This window comes from Pelodiscus sinensis, chromosome 27, assembly GCF_049634645.1.
Source record: "Pelodiscus sinensis isolate JC-2024 chromosome 27, ASM4963464v1, whole genome shotgun sequence".
NCBI lineage: Eukaryota > Metazoa > Chordata > Testudines > Trionychidae > Pelodiscus > Pelodiscus sinensis.
The window spans coordinates 431,159-451,358 of record NC_134737.1 but is presented as its reverse complement, the minus strand read 5'-3'; the positions used below and the strand labels follow the sequence as shown (position 1 = coordinate 451,358).

At 43.6% G+C, this 20,200-nt stretch overlaps 1 protein-coding gene across 6 annotated transcripts in view; it reads left to right on the top strand.

The window, feature by feature from the left end:
* The window catches only part of SYCP1 (synaptonemal complex protein 1), a 108,704-nt gene that overhangs the window by 73,510 nt on the left and 14,994 nt on the right, over positions 1-20,200 (top strand). For all 6 annotated transcript variants that reach the window (XM_075910539.1, XM_075910536.1, XM_075910538.1 and 3 more), the window contains 2 exons: positions 11,318-11,434; positions 16,269-16,379. In XM_075910539.1, coding sequence (XP_075766654.1) covers positions 11,318-11,434; positions 16,269-16,379 — 228 coding nt within the window. The remainder of the gene's footprint in view (positions 1-11,317; positions 11,435-16,268; positions 16,380-20,200) is intronic.

Genomic DNA, 20,200 nt, shown 5'->3' with positions numbered 1-20,200 from the left:
GATGCGCTGCACGTCACAGAATCGAGCCTTTAATAAGAAATTTGTGACATTTTATCCACTGTTTCTAGGACAAGATTTCAAGAATAAATCTTGTTGGGATAGTCAGACTTCTGGTGCTGTAAGCACCCATGTACTTATCTTTTGGCTCAGTTAATACTTCTAACTAAAAGTTGGCCCAAGTTGCAATATTCACGTGCATTCATGTATAGAAGATGGAAGATTGTTGCCTAGCAGCAACCATTGGGTCAGCCTAAGCGCCCCCTGGAGTGGTGCGGATATGGCACTCACTATATAGCCTTGTTGACCTGCCAACTCCCCATTTCCTTCTTACCGCCAGTGATGGCAGCTGCAACGGGCAGGAGGATATAAAACCAGATTATGTTAACATGATGACCAATAGCACTTGAGAAAATGTTTGCTACAGGATGAAAAGTAGATTCTCCTGGTATGTCATTAGGCAGTCACTTAATGATTTGTGTGTTAAAGAAGCTAAAATCTTCCTCTGGATTTTATGGTCAAATACAGGTCTTCAGCCTGACCTCTGAGCATTGTTGCAGAACTGGAGAAACTGGCTCTGGTGCATGCACAATAGCAATTTTATCAGCTCAGTAACTATTGAAAAATACTTGGCATTTGTAAGCTAGGCATCAAATAACCCCCAGATAATCTTTCCGTGATGTGAGAAATATGAAGGAACTGAGGTATAGCAATTAGGGGTTTTCACAAGACCTTGTTTTTAATGGCAGAGCTGAGACCCAATTTCAGTTCTGACCGGGGGACGGCTGTGACTAATGTTTCCTCTTATCTTTTCCATCCATCTGTGGAATGAATTTTCTGGGCACCAAGTCATGTGCAAATGTGCACCACCAGCAGAAACACAAAAACTAACTGTGGGTAATGTGCTTATCTGGGTGCCATTTAAATCTCTCGTGAGTAGCTGCACAAGTGCACACTTACAGGGAACACTGACTATGACATGCATTTGAAATCAGAGGCCAGGGTAATCTTGTCACTTTCCATTTTGAGAATTAGGAAGATTGGCGAGTACATCACTAGAACACGTATAACAGCCCTCTGAAACCAGCTTTAGTGTCTAATTGGGAGCTAATTATAAGTTCCTAGAGGCAGGAGAGACCCTTATGTTCTGTTGTGTCTTTACAAGGTCTTATATAATGTGTCCCTGTTCTATGACATATTACTACTATTAATAGTAATCCTGTAAATGCCAACAAGCAGGCAAGAGCTTGTTGTAGTAATGTGTGTTCTGTTCTCAAAGGCTATTAAATTGGCTTGAAATTTCATTGGAATAGGCAAGGAATTAAAAAGTTCAATCAGAGTCTCTAACTTTTTTGCATTTAGTGGTAACTTGTCAGTCAATTTAGTGTGAAGAACGAAAACATTTTGTGTCTGAAAATGAACTGGAGGGGAGTGAGATTGTGGCTTTGGAAAGTCAAGAAATCACTGAGTTAGTTAGAAAGAGGCTAGACCTGAATTCCTTCCCCCCCTCCCCCGCCCCCGAACAACCCAACCACCATTTGAATATGTTCAGAAACTACCTTCTCTCTGTCAGCAAAGTTGTTGTGTACGTAGAATTGCTTTGCTTGTATCTCCTTTTGTGGCTTGTTAGAATGGTAGGCAAACTATTTAGACAAGAGCAGGAATATATAAAACCTTCCTAATGTTTCTCTTACTGAGAGACAAACCAAGACAAGGACTCAATTAATTTTGTTTAAAAATGAAAACCCCTAGAGGTCAAATGGTGACTAGCTAACCTTTCACCTCTGTCTTGGATCCTAGATCTAATATATGACCCTACTGGTGCAGTGGAATGCATGCTTGTAGAACAAGTTTGCACAGCATCCGCCTGTTTATAAGCCAGTTTTGTTGTTTAAACACTTAACTTAAACGGGGTGAAACTCCTGCTCCTTATAGACCATTAAACAATCTGGTCTGTAGAGGTATTCTTTATTCATATTATATAAAGACTGCAAAAATCATGACTATCCCAACTAGGGATGTAAGCGACTAGTCAACTACCCGATAAGCATGTGCTTATCAGGTGGTTGGGTAGTGACTCATCTAGTTGTTTCCCCCCACCTTGCTGCTTCTATCAGAGAGAGGCAATGGGTGTTGAAAATGTTCTTCTTCAAGGAGTGTCCTCATGGGTGCTCTCCTTAGGTGCTTCAGCGCTGCTGAGCCCGTGATCGGAGATTTGTGACAAAAGTGTCCCAGTTTCCCGAAGTGACTCGTGCTGGAGGAATGCTCAAAAGTGCATACCAGACTTGTGCTAACGACTGGCTCTCCATGATATGCTGGGTTTGCCTGGATTCAAGAGGTGCATGGGCTGTAGACTATATCGATCTCGGATGGGCATGAACAGTGTCTCCACAGTCTCGGAGAGCAGAATGCCACAGAGAACTTCCCACACTGCCAGAAACTGATAAACTGATCCAGGACAGTGAGGGAGCTTCAATTAAAAATGCCCCAAATGGAGAAAAAAATCTCGGTTATGTACTGACCTTGAGCAATCCACCCCACCCAGACAGAAATCACCTGGGACGGGGTCAGAAAGAGCTGGTCCCCTCGGATTGAGCCCAAATGACCGGGAGAAGAGTAATCTTAATGAAATGTCTTACTCCTCCTCAGGGACTGACTCTCCACTACAGAAACGCTTACTCCATACTAATGCTGCACCCCAACCCCCACTACCAAAAGGGGCAGACAAGCAGCGCACTAAGCGGACCAGCAAGGAGAAAAGCCAAGACCTAAAGCACACACAACATGAAACAGATAAGCTGTGGACAGCAGCAAAGTGCAAATCCTTATCAGCACTGACCCAAAAGTCTGCGCTACCATCTGCAGATCAAACTAAACTGTGTTCACACATGTTACCAAGCAGGAGTATTTTATCTGAGGTGGCACTGCCGGCACCGCAGAAACACTCGGCACCAACCTTGCACGCAAAGTAGCTGGCGTTTCAGTCAAAGCCACTGCAAAGCCCTCCTACCCTTTGCTACTGTCCGCTCCTCTCCTGATATCACAGTTCACAACAGCAGCAGAATTAGCAATTCAATTGGTAATGGGGACCCCTCTGTTTGGTACCGATGTCACCCCGAACACCTCACAGTGTACTCCCTCAACCACTCCAGACATCTCAGTGGCAATGAAGTTTAGTGATGATGAGGATGAGCTGTCTAAACTGCCACTCCTACCGAGACATTACTCTCATAAGTCTCAACAACAAACTCAATAATGGCAAACTTCACAATGGTTTCCATCACCTATCATGCCTAACTGGGGCCTCGGAACTGGGAAACTGTGCCTACTTATGGCCCAGCCTGGAATCAAGCCTGGGCCCCTTAAGGTGGAAGGACTATTGCTGCTGCCTCACCCTGAACCAGGGCCTCAGGACTATAATGAACTTCTTCCCAGTGGCCTGGACCTGAAACAGGGCTGGGCACTTGAACTATTTACCTTCCAGCCTGCCCTGAAGCAAAGCCGGGTTCTGGACTATTGATTTGGGACTATATTGGTCTGTTTCCTGGTGGCCCGGACCTGAAGCTAGGCTGGGCACTTGAACTATTTGCCTCTTGTCCTGACCTAGAGTTAGGCCAGGAGTTGGACTGTTTACCCCTTTTACCTGTCCAGACTGTGGGACTAGAGACTTGGGGGACTATTTTAAGAGTCTGCGCAGGGGAGCGGATGCACCACCCACTGACCCAGAGGCGAAGGAATCCCTCCAGGGGGGCCTACCGGCCTACACTGGGGAATATCACAGTCACCCTCCTCCCCACCCACACATACTTCAGACACACTTCCTGACGATGCTGTCATGTCTCCACCATCAACTACAGGGGATGATGTTAAGTCGTTCCAAAAGAACTTTTCAGGAGAGTGCTAGACGCCATAGAGATCCCCTTCTCAGATACTCTGCAGATGCAGCATAAGCTCACAAACATTCTACATACATCTCTCCATCCAAAACTGGCCAACCCTGTGAACCATGGATCCTGCCAACAATTGCACCAACATCCAAATGAGCAGACAGAAAATACTATGTAGCTCCCACGAGAGCAGAATTCCTGTTTTCTCACCCCACACCAAATTCTCTGGTCATAGAAGCAGTGAATCAAAGAGGGAAACAACAAAATACACGTACAGTTCCCAACGACAGGGATTGGAAAAGGCTGGGTAAAATGGGGGGAAAAGCTTATTCGTCAGCAAGTCTTCAGTTAAAACTACCTAACTATGTTGCATTATTAGCAAAATATACACACCACATTTTTGATCAACTAACATCTTTTAATAATTTCCTCCCAGACAGCAAAAGGGAACAGTTCAAAGCAAACATCAAGGAGGGTACATTAATAGCGCGTACAGCCCTACAGGCTGTGCTGGACTCAGCGGACACAGCAGCCAGATCATTGGCCTCAGCTATGGTAATGAGGAGGGCCTCTTGGCTTCAGCTCTCAGGCTTTCTGCGAGAGGTCCAATCCTCTGTAGAGGACCTCCCATTCAAGGGTGCAAAGCTCTTTCCAGAGTCCACAAACATGTCCCTCCATACCCTCAAGGATTCAGGGGCCACACTGGGTATCCAGGTACCTGTTACAAGACGAAAACAAAAGAGATCATTCCACCAAGGATACAGACCTGCATCGTTCAACCAATAATGACAGTATGACAATAGACGTTGACCATGACAAAACAGACACAGAGTACTGATCAGTCATCCACCCAACAACCATCAACATCTAGACAACAATTTTGAAGTCCTGGTTGAGGGCCTGAGAACCCCGAAATGTCAAAGGCAGCAATCTGAACCATTCACACTATTTGGCAACAGACCAGCCAACTTTTATCCAGCTAGTCTGCCATCACCACTGACAAATGGGTGCAGGAAATCACGAGCTACTACATTCCATTCATAGTTGTTCCCACGCCCCTTGCCCGTTCTTCTTCAGGGACCCCTTTCATAAGAACTTGCTCGTACAAGAGGCGAAGCACCTTCTAACACTAGGAGCTATAGTAGAGGTACCAAAGCAACACAGGGGCAAAGGTTTTTACTCCCATTATTTCCTCATCACCAAGAAGTTGAGTGGCCGGGGACCTATCCTGGACCTCGGCAAGCTCAACAAGTTTGTCAGATACCAATGTTTCAAGATGGTTTCTCTGGCTATGGTTATACCTGCCTTGGAAAAAGGAGCATGGATGTCTACGCTTGACCTCCAGGATGCTTATTTCCACATATCAATACACCCATCACACAGGAGATTCCTCCGTTTTACAATAACGGGCAGACAATTCTAATAGAGTGCTACCATTTGTACTCTCAACAGCCCTATGAGTATTCTCAAAAGTACTCACAATAGTAGCTTACACAAAAACCTTATCCCTATATTCCCTTACCTAGACCAGAGGTGCACAACCTTTTCCCCAGTGTGACCCCCGGGAATTTTTGTTGACTTAGGGTACGTCTAGACTACATGCCTCTGTCCCCAGAGGCATGTAGATTAGGCTACCAGGCATAGGAAAATGAAGCGGCGATTTAAATAATCGCTGCTTCATTTAAATTTACATGGCTGCCGAGCTGAGCCGATCAGCTGTTTGTCGGCTCAGCGCGGTAGTCTGGACGCGCGGGTGTCGACATCAAAGGCATTTTTCAACCACCCAGGTATGCCTCATCCCTGCAACAAAAAGGACATACATTCAAAAATGGAAAAGATTCACGGCCTGTTGTACAACCCACACCTAAGCAGAGCACTCACATTCTACCTAGAACGAACAGAGCCCTTTTGGAAAACCCCTCGGCTGTTCATTTAATCCATGTCACAGGGATTGCCAATATCAAAACAAAGACTATCGAATTTCCTAATACTGAAGTTCAGTGGTAGTTTCAGGCCCCTGCTTGACCGGCGGAAACTCAACAAGTTCATAAAGAAATTCACGTTCCACATGGTCTTTGTTGAGTGCACCACCCCACGACATAATCCTCCCTGTGGAGGGTAGGGAGTAGTCAAACATGGTAGGAGACCAGATTGGCTTACACGGGAAATCCTTGGTAAACTTAAGCACAAAAAGGGAGCTTACAAAAAGTGGAAACTTGGACAAATGACCAGGGAGGGGTATAAATGTATAACTCGAGAATGCTGGGGGGTTATCAGGAAGGCGAAAGCGCAATTGGAATTGCAACTGGCAAAGGATGTCAGGGATTACAAGAAAGGTTTCTACAGGCATGTTAGCAAGAAGGAGGTGATCAGAGAGGGTGTGGGGCCCCTACTGGACTAATGTGCGAAGTGACACAAGATGGGATGAAGATGGACAGCCCTTGGTGGGTAAAGAACAGGTTAGGAACTATTTAGAAAAGCTAAACGTACACAAATCCATGGATCCGGACTTAATGCATCCGAGGGTACTGAGGGAATTGGCAAATGTCATTGAGGAGCCTTTGGCCATTATCTTTGAAAAGTTGTGGAGATCGGGAGAAATCCCGGATGATTGGAAAAAGGCAAATGTAGTGCCCATCTTCAGAAAAGTGAAGAAGGACAATCCAGGGAACTATAGGCCGGTCAGTTTTCCTTGATTTTTCCAGGAATCAAGGTAAGAGATCCTTAAGGAATCCATTTTGAGGCACTTGGAAGAGGGGAAAGTGATCAAGAATAGTCAGCATGGATTCGCAAAGAGCAAGTTGTGCCTGACCAATCTGATTAGCTTCTATGATGAGGTAACTGGCTCTGTAGACATGGGAAAGTCAGTGGATGTGATATACCTTGACTTTAGCAAGGCTTTTGATACAGTCTCCCACAATATTCTTGCCAGCAAGTTAAGGGAATGTGGATTGGATAAATGGACGGTAAGATGGATAGAAAGCAGGCTAGAAGGTCGAGCCCAGTGGGTAGTGATCAACGGCTCGATGTCAAGATGGCAGTTGGTTTCTAGTGGAGTGCCCCAAGGTTCGGTTCTAGGACCGGTTTTATTCAATATCTTTATTGAAGACCTGGATGAGGGGATGGATTGCACCCTCAGCAAGTTTGCAGATGACACTAAGCTAGGGGGAGAGGTAGATACACTCGAGGGCAGAAATAGGGTCCAGAGTGACTTAGACAAATTGGAGGATTGGGCCACAAGAAATCTGATGAGGTTCAACAAGGACAAGTGTAGAATCCTACACTTGGGACGGAAGAATCCCAAGCATTGTTAGAGGCTGGGGACCAAGCAGCTAAGTGGTAGTTCTGCAGGAAAGGACGTTGGGATTACAGTGGATGAGAACTGGATATGAGTCAACAGTGTGCCCTTGTAGCCAAGAAGGCTAATGGCATATTAGATTGCATTAGAAGGAGCACTGCCACCAGATCCAGAGATGTGATTATTCCCCTTTACTTGGCTCTTGTGAGGCCACATCTGGAGTATTGTGTCCAGTTCTGGGCCCACTACAAAAAGGTTGTGGATGTATTGGAGAGGGTTCAGCGGAGAGCAACCAAAATGATTAGGGGGCTGGAGCATATGTCCTACGAGGAGAGGGTGAGGGGGTTGGGTCTGTTTAGTCTGCAGAAGAGTGAGGGGGGATTTGATAGCAGCCTTCAACTTCCTGAAGGGAGGTTCCAAAGAAGATGGAGAGAGGCTGTTCTCAGTAGTGATGGATGGAGGAAAAAGGAGCAATGGTCTCAAGTTGAGGTGGGAGAGGTTCAGGTTGGATATTAGGAAAAACTATTTCACTATGAGAGTGGTGAAGCACTGGAATGGGTTACCTAGGGAAGTAGTGGAGTCTCCATCCCTAAAGATTTTTAAGTCTCGGCTTGACAAAGCCCTGGCTGGGTTGATTTAGTTGGGATTGGTCCTGACTAGGGCAGGGGGCTGGATTTGATGACCTCCTGAGGTCTCTTCTAGCTCTATGATTCTAAGTCCTTAGGGCTCTTGGAATCATGCTCCCACCCTGCAAATTCTGCAATTCCTCTCCTGTTCTAGACACATGGCCCTCTCATTGAGGCCATACGGCCTAACTGCTGAAGTTCAGTAATCAACCCCTCACTCGCTGGGGCAGTGCGGCCTAGTAGCCAGAGTCAGTAATAAACACCCCTCTTGCTGGGGTAATGTGGCCTTATAGTTGGATTAAATAAGTGAGTGCTGGTCCCACACGACTAAAGCAGTGGTAGGGGGACCAGGGCCTTCCCTACTCCACTGGGTCCCAGCCCAGGGCCCTATTAGCAGTGGTTCAGTCCACTGCTCGCTCAGCGGGGAATCCCACTGCAACATGCTGAGCACTATGGGAAACAATCTCCTCCTCTGGACCACTTCCTACCATTCTCTGATGACCTCCTTCCAGGGTTCTTCCTCCAAATCCTTTGCCGCGGTGCTGGTGTCTCACTGGCTGGTCTCCAGGTCCAGTCCCTCTGGTGATTCTCCTGCAGGAGCTCTGGCCATGCTTCCTTCCTCCTCAGCAGCCAGCTCAGACTGAGCTTCTCTCTAGGCCTTTATACCTGGGCTGCAGTCTGAGCATGCTCAGCATAGTTGCGGGGGTGGAGACTTCTTTAGCCTGGTGAGCCTTGTTAGGCCTAGCTTTTCCACTATAGAGTTGGTGCACCCTGTCTCAGTCTCCCTTGCCTCTATTATCCCATCTCTGGATCCAGTTGACTGGTATGCTACTCTTGACCTAAAGGATGCATATATTCATAAAGTCATCACTTCACCTGACAGGAAATATTTCAAGTTCTACATCAACAAACAGGAAGGGGCTTGTTTCTCTCCACTGTGCAGATAAGCCCTTCTGCTGAGGGACTTCTGAGTAGAACATTTAGTGTACCTGCTGGAATCTTATGTTCCTGGAGTCCAGAATGAGCTGGTGGGCCATATCAGCAGGCTTTTCTACAGACACAAGTGGTCTTTTCATCCTGATGTGGACAGCTTACTTTTCCACAGGCGGGGCACTCCCCAGCTAAAGTGTCACCTGTTTTGCTTGTTCCAGAACCACGATCCTGGGTTCTGCGGCTATGCATTCCTTGTCTATGGGATGGGAGGGACGTCTCCTTTATGCTTTCCTGCTGATGCTATTAGTCACAGAGTACTCTGTCATGATTATGAGGGTTAGCCAGCAGCCTGGGGATTAAGGGGTTAACTACACCTAGCCAGGTGGAGTGACCAGTAGGAATGTAGGTGGGACTTTCAAACTGGGACGAAGGAATTTGGGGTTTTTCTTTTCTCCCTTTTGTCTCTCGGTGAGGGTGCTCTGCAGCTACAGAGAGGGACAAGCATGTCTCTCTGGGTATGTCTACACTACCACCCTAGTTCGAACTAGGGTGGTTAATGTAGGCAACCGGAGTTGCAAATGAAGCCCGGGATTTGAATTTCCCGGGCTTCATTTGCATGTTGCCGGGAGCCGCTGTTTTTAAATGTCCGCTAGTTCGGACTCCGTGCCCGCGGCTACACGCGGCACAAACTAGGTAGTTTGGATTAGGCTTCCTATTCTGAACTACCTGTATACCTCGTTCCACCATTCCTCATTTTCTGTAAGTAGGGTAAAGTTTTAGGTAGTTTCGTTAGGCTTTATTGTTTAAGGGTTGGGTATGGGATCTGATGTCTGGCACTGCTTAAAAGATGTTTTGGCTTTTCTTTGTAACTAAGTTCTAGGCCCATGGAGTTTCTCCATGAGTATATTTTGTTACCTTCCCCTCTAGTCATTATGCCTGCAACAGGAATATTGTTGTAATAATAAAAGTTCTTTCTTTTCTTTTTATTAACCTGGCAGTAGTTAATTGTGTGCCCTGATTTTTATTTTAGGGGTAAGATTTCCCAAATGATCTTTCCCCGGTTTCTTTATCAACATTTGGGTGGTGGCAGCGGAAGTTTTATTCCCAAAATCTAGGTTTTTAAGATTTTGGGGGAAGTTTTATACCAAAGCCTGGTAGATAAGGCTTTGGGGTACACTTGCTGCCCCCCCTTCTGCATTTATCATGCCAGAGTGGGGAAGGAGCCATGACATACTCCTAAAAATCAAGAGGGATCAAGCACGCATCATATTAGTATGCCAGCTTGGCCTCATCTGCACTGAACATGTCAGTGAATGTATCAGTAAAATTTCCTCTTTACCCAGACCTTCTCTCACAGAACCAAGACTGTCTTCAACATCCGAACCTGGACTCCTTGCATCTCACAATCTTGAAGCTCCCTGGCTGAATCCCAGGGAGCTTCTCTGCTCAGACCCGGTTTGTTAAGTCCTTATGGGTAGTAGGAAATCCTCCACAAGAACCACTTACCTAGCCAAGTGGAAGAGGTTTCATCTTCTGTGTTAGCACCAATCCCACTTGTCCTTGATTACCTCCATCTCAAGCAGCAGGGTCTTTCAGTTTCATCCATAAGAGTCCACCTGGCTTCCATATTGGCATTCGACCTTGAGGTTCCAGGCCACATGGTATTTTCTGACCCCATAATTTTCTGGTTCCTAAAAGGTCTAGACAGGCTTTATCTGCAGGTACCTCCACCTAGTACTGTCGATACTGATAGGTCCTTCATTTGAACCCCTAGCTACGTGTTTTTTTTCTTTACCTCTCCTATAAGATAGTTTTCCTGGTGTCTATAACCTCGGCCAGGAGAGTGTCAAAACTTAGGCTCTGAACATCAGGCCCCCCCTATACTGTGTTGTTTAAGGACAAGGTACAGTTAATATCTCAACCTGTATTCTTTCCTAAGGTAGTTTATCAGTTCCATATCTATCAGGACATATTTCTTCTGGCATTTTAACCTAAGTCTCACTCCAGAACTCAAGAATATAGACTACACCCCCTGCATTATTCAGGTGTTCCCAACATGTGTAGCGTTGCGCATTCCCACAGTATTTAGCATGTGAAGGTGACTCAACGCACTGTGGGATGCATGCGCACAATGCTTTGCTCTTTCTGTCGATGAGAGGGCTAGAAATATGGCCATGAGTTGTCAACAGCGGGTACCAGAAAAACTGGTTTGGCGTGTTTCCAGTTTTGGCAACATATTCCTGTTGACAGCACTTTTGTTGCCAAAAGTGTACACGTAGCCTTAGTTTAACTTCCATGTTTCCTTTTCTATAGGGTTTTCTATGGGAGGGGTGATTTAATTTAAAATACTGTTTTCCAGTAATCAGGGGAAAAAAAAGTGAAAGGCAATAGCTGAGATGCTTGTTTAAAAAAATAAAATCTTGAATAGAACATAAGCTGTCCTAGTACAGAAGTTGGTCCAATAAAAGACACTACTTCACTCATCTTGTATCTGCAGTACAGTAACTACTTAAATGAGTCAATATATAAAATTTTCTTCTGAATGGTTAATTGAAATTATGTTGTCTTGTTAAAAGGTGAATAAATTACAACTAGAACTTGAAAATGTAAATAGGCAGCATAAGGAAACAGTTGAAAGCTACCAAAAAGAAATTGAGTCAAAAAATATAGCAGAAGAAAAAGTTCTTGAAAAGGTAAGAATTATTAAAATTTACTGTTTCTTTGGATTCATTGGATAAATTCTCAAATTACTCAAATCTTTAATGTGCTTTGTAAAATATTTTAGGGTTGATCCTGAACTCCTTTCATATGTTATAGTTCTGTGGACACCTGTGGCCCTATGAGGAAGCTGTCTATGTACAATTTATGACTTCTATTAGATATAATGAACTCTGTGTGTAATCACAACCTTCAATTTGTAGTAAGTCAAGGGTTGGGAAAAGCTGCAGATAAAACAAATTAAATTATTAATGTGAATGGATCCAAATGAAATGGGACCATTTTTTGGACAATGTGGTGGCTGAAGCCTTGAAGAACCAGTTTTCTTTAACATCTGTGTGAGGGGGATTTGAAAAGTGGACAGTCCCCAATGAGCAAAACAAAGAACCAAGCTGTTGGTGCTAGTTTTTAAAAAAAACACAGAATCTGGGAGGGTGAAGAAAGCATGATGCAGGAGACAGGAACAAAGAGACAGCATTTTGGAAGAAGACTTTGATATTAGGGACCAGCCCATGTCAAAGCTAAAGTGACATGAGGAAAAAAAGAAAGACTCCATGATTTGGAGGAGAAACTATGGGCAGTGGGAGGGGACTGCTACAAATCCTAGAGCAGGAATGCTCATGCTTTATTGCACTCTGACCCATTTCTAAAAACAAAAATTACTATATGACCCCAGGAAGGAGACCAAAGCCTGAGCCCATCCAAGCCCTGCTGCAATGAAGGACAAAGCCAAAGCCTGGGTGGTGGAGCTTGGGCATTAGCTCTAGGCCCCAATGAGTCTAATGCAAGTCCTGAGAAGCCCATTAAAATGGGTTTGCAATCCACTTTGGGGTCCCAACACACAGTTTTAATTGCCACTGTCCTACTTAACTTTAACCAAATCCCAGAAAACTCTGAGGAGAAATCTGAGACAGATGAGGAAATTGAAACAGAATAGCATATAGGCATGAACAGTGAGTGAAGCTTCCACTTGGGGAAGCCGTAGCATCCCCTGCCTAGACCCTGCCCCTTTCCATGTCTCCCTCCTCTTTTCCCTCCCCTTCCCTGTGTATTCCATGTCCCTACTCACTGTGTGCTTGTCCCTTTCCAGCCAAATCCCTGAATGTAAGCAAATTATTTTTGAAAAACACTCCACTTTTCTGCAGTTTCTTTTTCAACAAAATAGAGTATGAGTCAGGGCTGTTCCCCCCTCTGGAACTCTGAATGCAGAATGTGGGGGCCCACAAAGACCTTGAATAACTTGCCTCTATAGGCTCTGCTTACAAAAACTCCCCAGAGTCACAGATGCACTGGCTCGGAGAAAAAAAACCAAAAGCTGCCACCATCAAATGATTTACCCTAAAAGAAAACAGGAGGGAACACTTGAATTCTTCCCTCAGGAGTACCCCAAGCTCTTTTGCCCCAAAAGAGCTTGAAAAAGTAAGAGAGAGAAACAAGCTGCAATCTCTGATCTCTGACTGCCCAGTCTTAGGCAGGTAAATATACACACACAGAGACCCCTGTGATTTTCCAGGACACAAAAATCAAATCCTCACCTTAAAAGTGTGATTTGTATTAACAAAACAAAAGTTATACTTGCTAAAGCATACTTGATTGCTAGGACAAAAACAGGACTATGCAGCACTTTAAAGACTAACAGGATGGTTTATTAGGTGATGAACTTTCGTCATCACCTAATAAACCATCCTGTTAGTCTTTAAAGTGCTGCATAGTCCTGTCTTTTGTTTCAGCAAGATCAGACTAACATGGCTACATCTCTATTACTATTGATTGCTAGGAGTTACAGAGCAACTAAGTAAAGCAAATTACAACACAGAAAATCTCTCGGAACAACACGAATGGGGGAGAGGAGGCATGGATTCACACAGAGAAGTTCAAACCAAACCACAAAAGCAAAGAAAAATACTCTAATAATAACTAATTACACATTTCCCTTTATTTACTCACTGTCCCTTCCTGTTTCAGTCCACTTCCATGCCCTTGTAGTCATGGTAGTCCTAACTGGGTTTAAATCATTCTGTGTCTCTCAACTCCTGGTGTAACTTGCCCACACAAAGAAAGCAGGCAAGGAATCTTATACAATTCAAATTTCAGCACTGTATCCCCATTGGTTCTTCTGGTCCCCTGCCAATACCCTAGCTAGCTACCTGAGTTTAACCCTTTAGTCACCGAGTGCTGGCCAGCACTCCTATGCATCACAGCATGTTTTGTACCATATGCCAGACATGCAGAAGGTGCCTAATTAAACATACTAAATTTGGGAATAAGAAATATCAGTCACAGGTTTTTTTATATACCCAGATAGCTGACATGCAAGCAGCTAGCAAACCCCTTCCCACGCAACCCCTTTAATTGATCCTGGGGAACACAGAATGGCATGCACCAGTTAAAGCGAATTGAGAAATCTCTGTCCTCTCCTCACAAGGTGTCAGGCCTGACTTTCAGCTGGCATTTGCTCCTGGACAGGAAGAAAATGGCTGGAATCAGACTACAAAAGCTACCACCTCAAACAAGCTGAGTTCTTCCTATCAGCTGTAAGCACTTCGGACAAGGAATAAGAATTGTAAAGGGACATGGATCCTGTCAGTAAAATAAAGGCTGGCTGCTGCTTTAACCAAAGCACCTGTACAGCTCTCAGAACAAAGGCAGCAAAATGGCCCACTGAGGCAGCATGGTGGTGCCAGCTTTATGTACCAGACTGGCATACCCAATATCCCCAGGGGTCAGGAACCAAATCCCCAACCCTGTTCTCACCAGGCAAATATTATCTCCCATCCACTGAAAAGAGATGAGGCTGAAAAGAATTGAAACTTATCCTACCAATACCTCCTCTCCTCCCTGCCACTATGTTCCTCCTTCCTCTGCCCTGCCCTTTCTTTCCTCTGCACCTCTCTCTTCCCAACCTCTCACCACTCAAGCTCACTGTGCTCCCCCAGCCCTGCCCATCACAGAATTTGAACAAATAAAAAAACCTAATTGCCGTAGGCCAGACCATTGCTTACCTCTGGGAATGCTCTGAAGGGCTCTAGACCAGGTGGAGAGGGAATCTATTCCTCCTGGGCATTTATTGGTCTACCCAGTACCACTTAGCAGGCCCTTGCCCTGAGGACATGCCAACACAGGGTGCTTGCTGACACGAATGATCCTGCAGCGCACACACTGAATGCACAAGCAGCATAAGTCTGGCTGGCCAGCCAGCACTGTCTAGCCCTTTAAAAAGTAGTGATAGCCCTGGTGGGGCCCTGCTCTCACTACTCCTGCCTATTCTGGCAAATTGCTTCAGCATCATTCAGTGGGAGGAGAAGTCATCCCATAAAGTTCAAAAATAAATTCCCTGTAATGCAGGAGGAGTGCAGAAAGGTTTTGAAATTGTAAAAACCACTTTGCAAAATTGCACTTCTCAGCACTTTTCATCTGATGACATCAAAACACCTAACTAAATCCAATGAATTTATACAAATTCCTGTGAGGCAGGCAAGTAGTATTATAATTCTTTTTTTCAGATGAAGAAACTGAGGCATGGGATAATTAAGTTCCTTATCCACTGTTGTTTTTTAAATCAGCAGAAAAACTTCCCTTGAGATCAAGCCTTAAATGATGGGTCCATTGTCCTACTGGAAGTCAGTGACATTAAGAAAACCCCAGATCTTCACAATTATAGTTGTGGTGAGCACTGGCTCCATTGACATGGGAATATCACCCTAAAACCCCTCTCCCCCAGTACAGGAAGTTGGCAATGAGACTGCATCTGACAGTGTAAGGGCTGGCCCTGCCCCTCTGTGCTAGGCATACCAGGTCTGGCTGGGCACGCTCAGCCCAGCATGATTCAGCTGTGGAGGGGGGTAGTGTGTAGGGATCCAGGTGTGGGGCGATCTGGGTGTGGATGACTCAGTGAGTGATCTGGATGCACAGTAGCTAGGTGGGGTGCAGATCTGTGTCAAAGTCAGTGGAGCTGTTTGTGTGAGAACTACAAATACTGGTCAGCATAGACATGGAGCATTGAGTTCTTACATGAAAATGTTCATATCTGGGTCTCTCTAAAGTTAGACACCTAAATAAAGGTTAGGAATCTCAATATGGATTGGGCACATCAGTTTAGGTATCTAAGTTTGAAAATACGGCCTTGCTTTGTTACATTGTCTTTCAACTAATGTATATTCTAGTACAAGAACATTTAAAATAAAACATATGTTATTTTAAAGGTAATTGCACAGTAATTTTTTGTGCTAGCAAGTACCAGACTGAAATAAGAACAAAAAGAACTAAGATTTTAAAACATCTATTTTGCAAACGTTTTTGCAGGGCAGCCAGACACTTTTTAAATTTTCAGTATTGAAGATTCTAATACCACAAAAAAGGAAATACTACAAATCAAGTTTTTCATTTCATCCATATTATTATAATTGTTAGAACAACTTCAGACTACATCTTTCTGTCTCACTGAATTAATAGCAGTGGTTTCCTATTTGATAAAATGAAAATGTTCAGAGAATTCCATTGCGAAAAAGCGTTTATTTTCCTGTATATATAATACTTTAACTTTGTATATATTTTTAGCTTAATTTTTTATTTTTTTTTTACTTGGTTCCATACAGTTTTGCTTGTCTTATAGTAAAGGTAAACTATACAACAATGCGAGCACCACAGGTAAGCCGTATAAAAAAAAAAAGGTGGCTTCTGAGCTAATGGAAATCCAACTAAGTGTGGACTGTCACAACAGAAACTAAACTATATTGAGCAATGCAGGTTTCATTAAAATACTGCAATGTTACTCAAAAATTAGGAAAAAAAATGCTGTGTTATTAACAGATAGAAAAGATGAGATTAATGGCTGATGAAGCAGTATGCCTCCAGAAGGAAACTGATATTCGATGTCAACACAAGATAACTGAAATGGTAGCACTTATGGAAAAACACAAGGTAAAATTATTTTGCATATGTACAATACATGACATTATGTCTGGAATCAGTATAATTGCGTAAATCCCAAGTGTTAGAAGCTAGGAAATGGAGGTTTATTTTAAGACCATAGATCTAAGAAAATTAAGCTGGATATCTGCTCAGTCTTTTAACAACCAAGAAGAAATGTATCATCAATGATAGAAGGCATTTCTTCACTATATTAACTCCTAAATATGTATAGAATCAGAAGTTATAATATTGCAGAAGTATTTGGCAATCCCTAATAATACTGTAGCAGACATGCATTTCTCCTAGAGCTGCTTTGGAATCGCAAATATTGAGGTATTACATTTGCACACTGCGACAGGTTTGATCACAGTGGTCCCCTCGGGGCTGTTCCCCAGTGTGCTGATTATGCCACTGAGCCCACCAACCTGCCCTCTGGTCTCCTCCAGCCAAAGCAGAGAGTTGAGATAACAGCCGCCAGCAGAGCAACTCAGACACCAAACCAACTTGGCTCTGGCAGGGCTCAGCTATAGGGCCTTGATAGTATCCAAGAACAGAACCATGAAAAGGGACCAAAACCTCAAATAAATCTATCTTATTCTGTATACAAATTTTACACAGAGAAAGCTAATAGTTAGCTCTCTTTATCAATGAAAGAGAGATATGCACAGCTGTGGCTCTTCCTCCCCTTCCCGCTCCCCCGCATGTAACAATTATTTACACTGGGCTTGTTTTCATTAAGTATAAAAAGTAGGATTTAAGCAATAGCAGGTGAAAACAGACAGATCAAGGTAGGTTACTAAACCAAAATAAATAAAACATGCCAATTAAGCCCAATACACTAAGAAACTTGTTACATGCAAATTCTTGCCCAAACAGAAGTTCTAATAATCTTTTTCACAAGTAGGCAGCCTCCTCGCTTGGGTTCGATCCTTTCCCCATTCATACTTAGTTTCCAGCAAACATCTTGGGTGTTAAGTGGGGACTTCTGGCATCTGCCCCTGTTATTCAGTTTATCACCTTTATATTCCCTTTGCCCAAGGTGAGAATTCTTTGAGTTCAGTTCATACTTGTCTCACCTTGAGTGGAAAAATATAACATCCACAGTGTGTTTCATTTTCAGATGGCCTGGTCACATGTCTGTAGGACCAACAACAATTTGGGTTTACAGGGATAACAAAGCCCTACCTTCCCTCTGCTAGAGCGTGGATTTGAGTACTGTGCTATTATGTTTCTGGAGTACCACTAATGGCCCTTATAAGCACATTTAGAATTATAAAAAGATTTACACTTCATATTTCTAACTTCACATACAAGAATTATACATTTACAGAAGTAGGATATACACATTTAGCAGATTGTAACTTTAATAATGATGTCACATGGTGCATTTTGCCTAAAGCATCTTCAAGGTATGTATATTCATAAGTCAATTTTGATAAAGCCTGTGGGAGTGGGGTAGAATCTGTGACATATTTTTATGGAAGAAAGAAAATATGGACCTTAACCAGAATTTTAAATGATCAATGTTTCCATGTGGGAAGGCTACTTGTAAGCACTTTCTGGCATTTCAGATTCTTTTTGATCCCAGTCTCCCATTTTCTTTCAGTGTTAATTCGGACCCATTCTAGTAAGTCCCCTAACTTTTCAATGACATTGGGTAATTTAGTTTACCATATTTTAGTGAAACACTCTGTACCATTCAGTTTGGGTGTGTCTAGACTACAGGGTTTTGTCGACAAAAGTAGACTTTTGTCGACAAAACTATACCTGCGTCTACACTACCGCCGAATTCTGTCAACATAACGTCGACAGAACTTGGCAGTTTTGTCGATGGCGGTAAACCTCATTCTACAAGGAATAACGCCTTCTGTTGACAGAGTTCTGTTGACAGAATGCGTTATTGCATCTACACTCTCATGTCGACAAAGCGGCTTGCCTTGCTGACAGAACTGGATGTAGTCTAGACGCTCTTTGTCGACAGAAGCTTTGTCGACAGTAGCTGTCGACAAAGCCTCTGTCGACAAAAGCCTGTAGTCTAGACGTACCCTTTAAGTGACAATGTTCGTAAACTGGTTTGGTATAGCCAACCTTTAAACACTGGTGTATTTGATTTCTTACTGAGGAGATAAAATGCTTTTAAATTACCCCAAAGAATCATAGAATCATAGGACTGGAAGGAACCTCGAGAGGTCATCGAATCCAGCCCCCCGCCCTCAAGGCAGGACCAAGCTCTGTCTACACCATCCCTGACAGATGTCTATCTAACCTGTTCTTAAATATCTCCAGAGAGGGAGATTCCACCACCTCCCTTGGCAATTTATTCCAATATTTGACCACCCTGACGGTTAGGAATTTTTTCCTAATGTCCAATCTAAACCTCCCTTGCTGCACTTTAAGCCCATTACTCCTTGTCCTGTCCTCAGAAATCAAGAGGAACAAATTTTCTCCTTCCTCCTTGTGACACCCTTTTAGATATTTGAAAACCGCTATCATGTCCCCCTTTAATCTTCTTTTTCCAAACTAAACAAGCCCAGTTCATGAAGCCTGGCTTCATAGGTCATGTTCTCTAGACCTTTAATCATTCTTGTCTCTCTTCTCTGTACCCTTTCCAATTTCTCCACATTTTTCTTGAAAAGTGGCGCCCAGAAGTGGACACAGTACTCCAGCTGAGGCCTAACTAGTGCAGAGTAGAGCGGCAGAATGACTTCATGAGTTTTGCTTACAACACACCTGTTGATACAACCTAGAATCATATTTGCTTTTTTTGCAACAGCATCACACTGTTGACTCATATTCAACTTGTGGTCCACTATGACCCCTAGATCCCTTTCCGCCATGCTCCTTCCTAGACAGTCGCTTCCCATCTTGTATGTATGGAACTGATTGTTCCTTCCTAAGTGGAGCACTTTGCATTTCTCTTTATTAAACCTCATCCTGTTTACCTCTGACCATTTCTCTAACTTGCTAAGGTCATTTTGAATTATGTCCCTATCCTCCAAAGAAGTTGCAACCCCACCCAGTTTGGTATCATCTGCAAACTTAATAAGCGTACTCTCTATCCCAATATCTATGTCATTGATGAAGATATTGAACAGTACGGGTCCCAAAACAGACCCTTGCGGAACTCCACTTGTTATCCCTTTCCAGCAGGATTTAGCACCATTAACAACAACTCTCTGACTACGGTTATCCAGCCAATTATGCACCCACCTTATCGTGGCCCTATCTAAGTTATATTTGCCTAGCTTATCAATAAGAATATCATGCGAGACCGTATCAAATGCCTTACTAAAGTCTAGGTATATGACATCCACCGCTTCTCCCTTATCCACAAGGCTCGTTATTCTATCAAAGAAAGCTATCAGATTAGACTTGTTCTTCACAAACCCATGCTGGCTATTCCCTATCACTTTATTACCTTCCAAGTGTTTGCATATGATTTCCTTAATTACCTGCTCCATTATCTTCCCTGGGACAGACGTTAAACTGACCGGTCTGTAGTTTCCTGGGTTGTTCTTATTCCCCTTTTTATAGATGGGCACAATATTTGCCCTTTTCCAGTCTTCTGGAATCTCCCCTGTCTTCCATGATTTTTCAAAGATCATAGCTAAAGGCTCAGATACCTCCTCTATCAGCTCCTTGAGTATCCTGGGATGTATTTCATCAGGACCTGGTGACTTGCTGACATCTAACTTTCCTAAGTGATTTTTAACTTGTTCTTTGTGTATCCTATCTTCTATCCTATCTGTTATTGTGTAGAGAAAAAGTATGAGTAGGACCCATAGAAAGAGTTAAGATAAGAGATGTATCATTTAAATGTCAAATGAGTT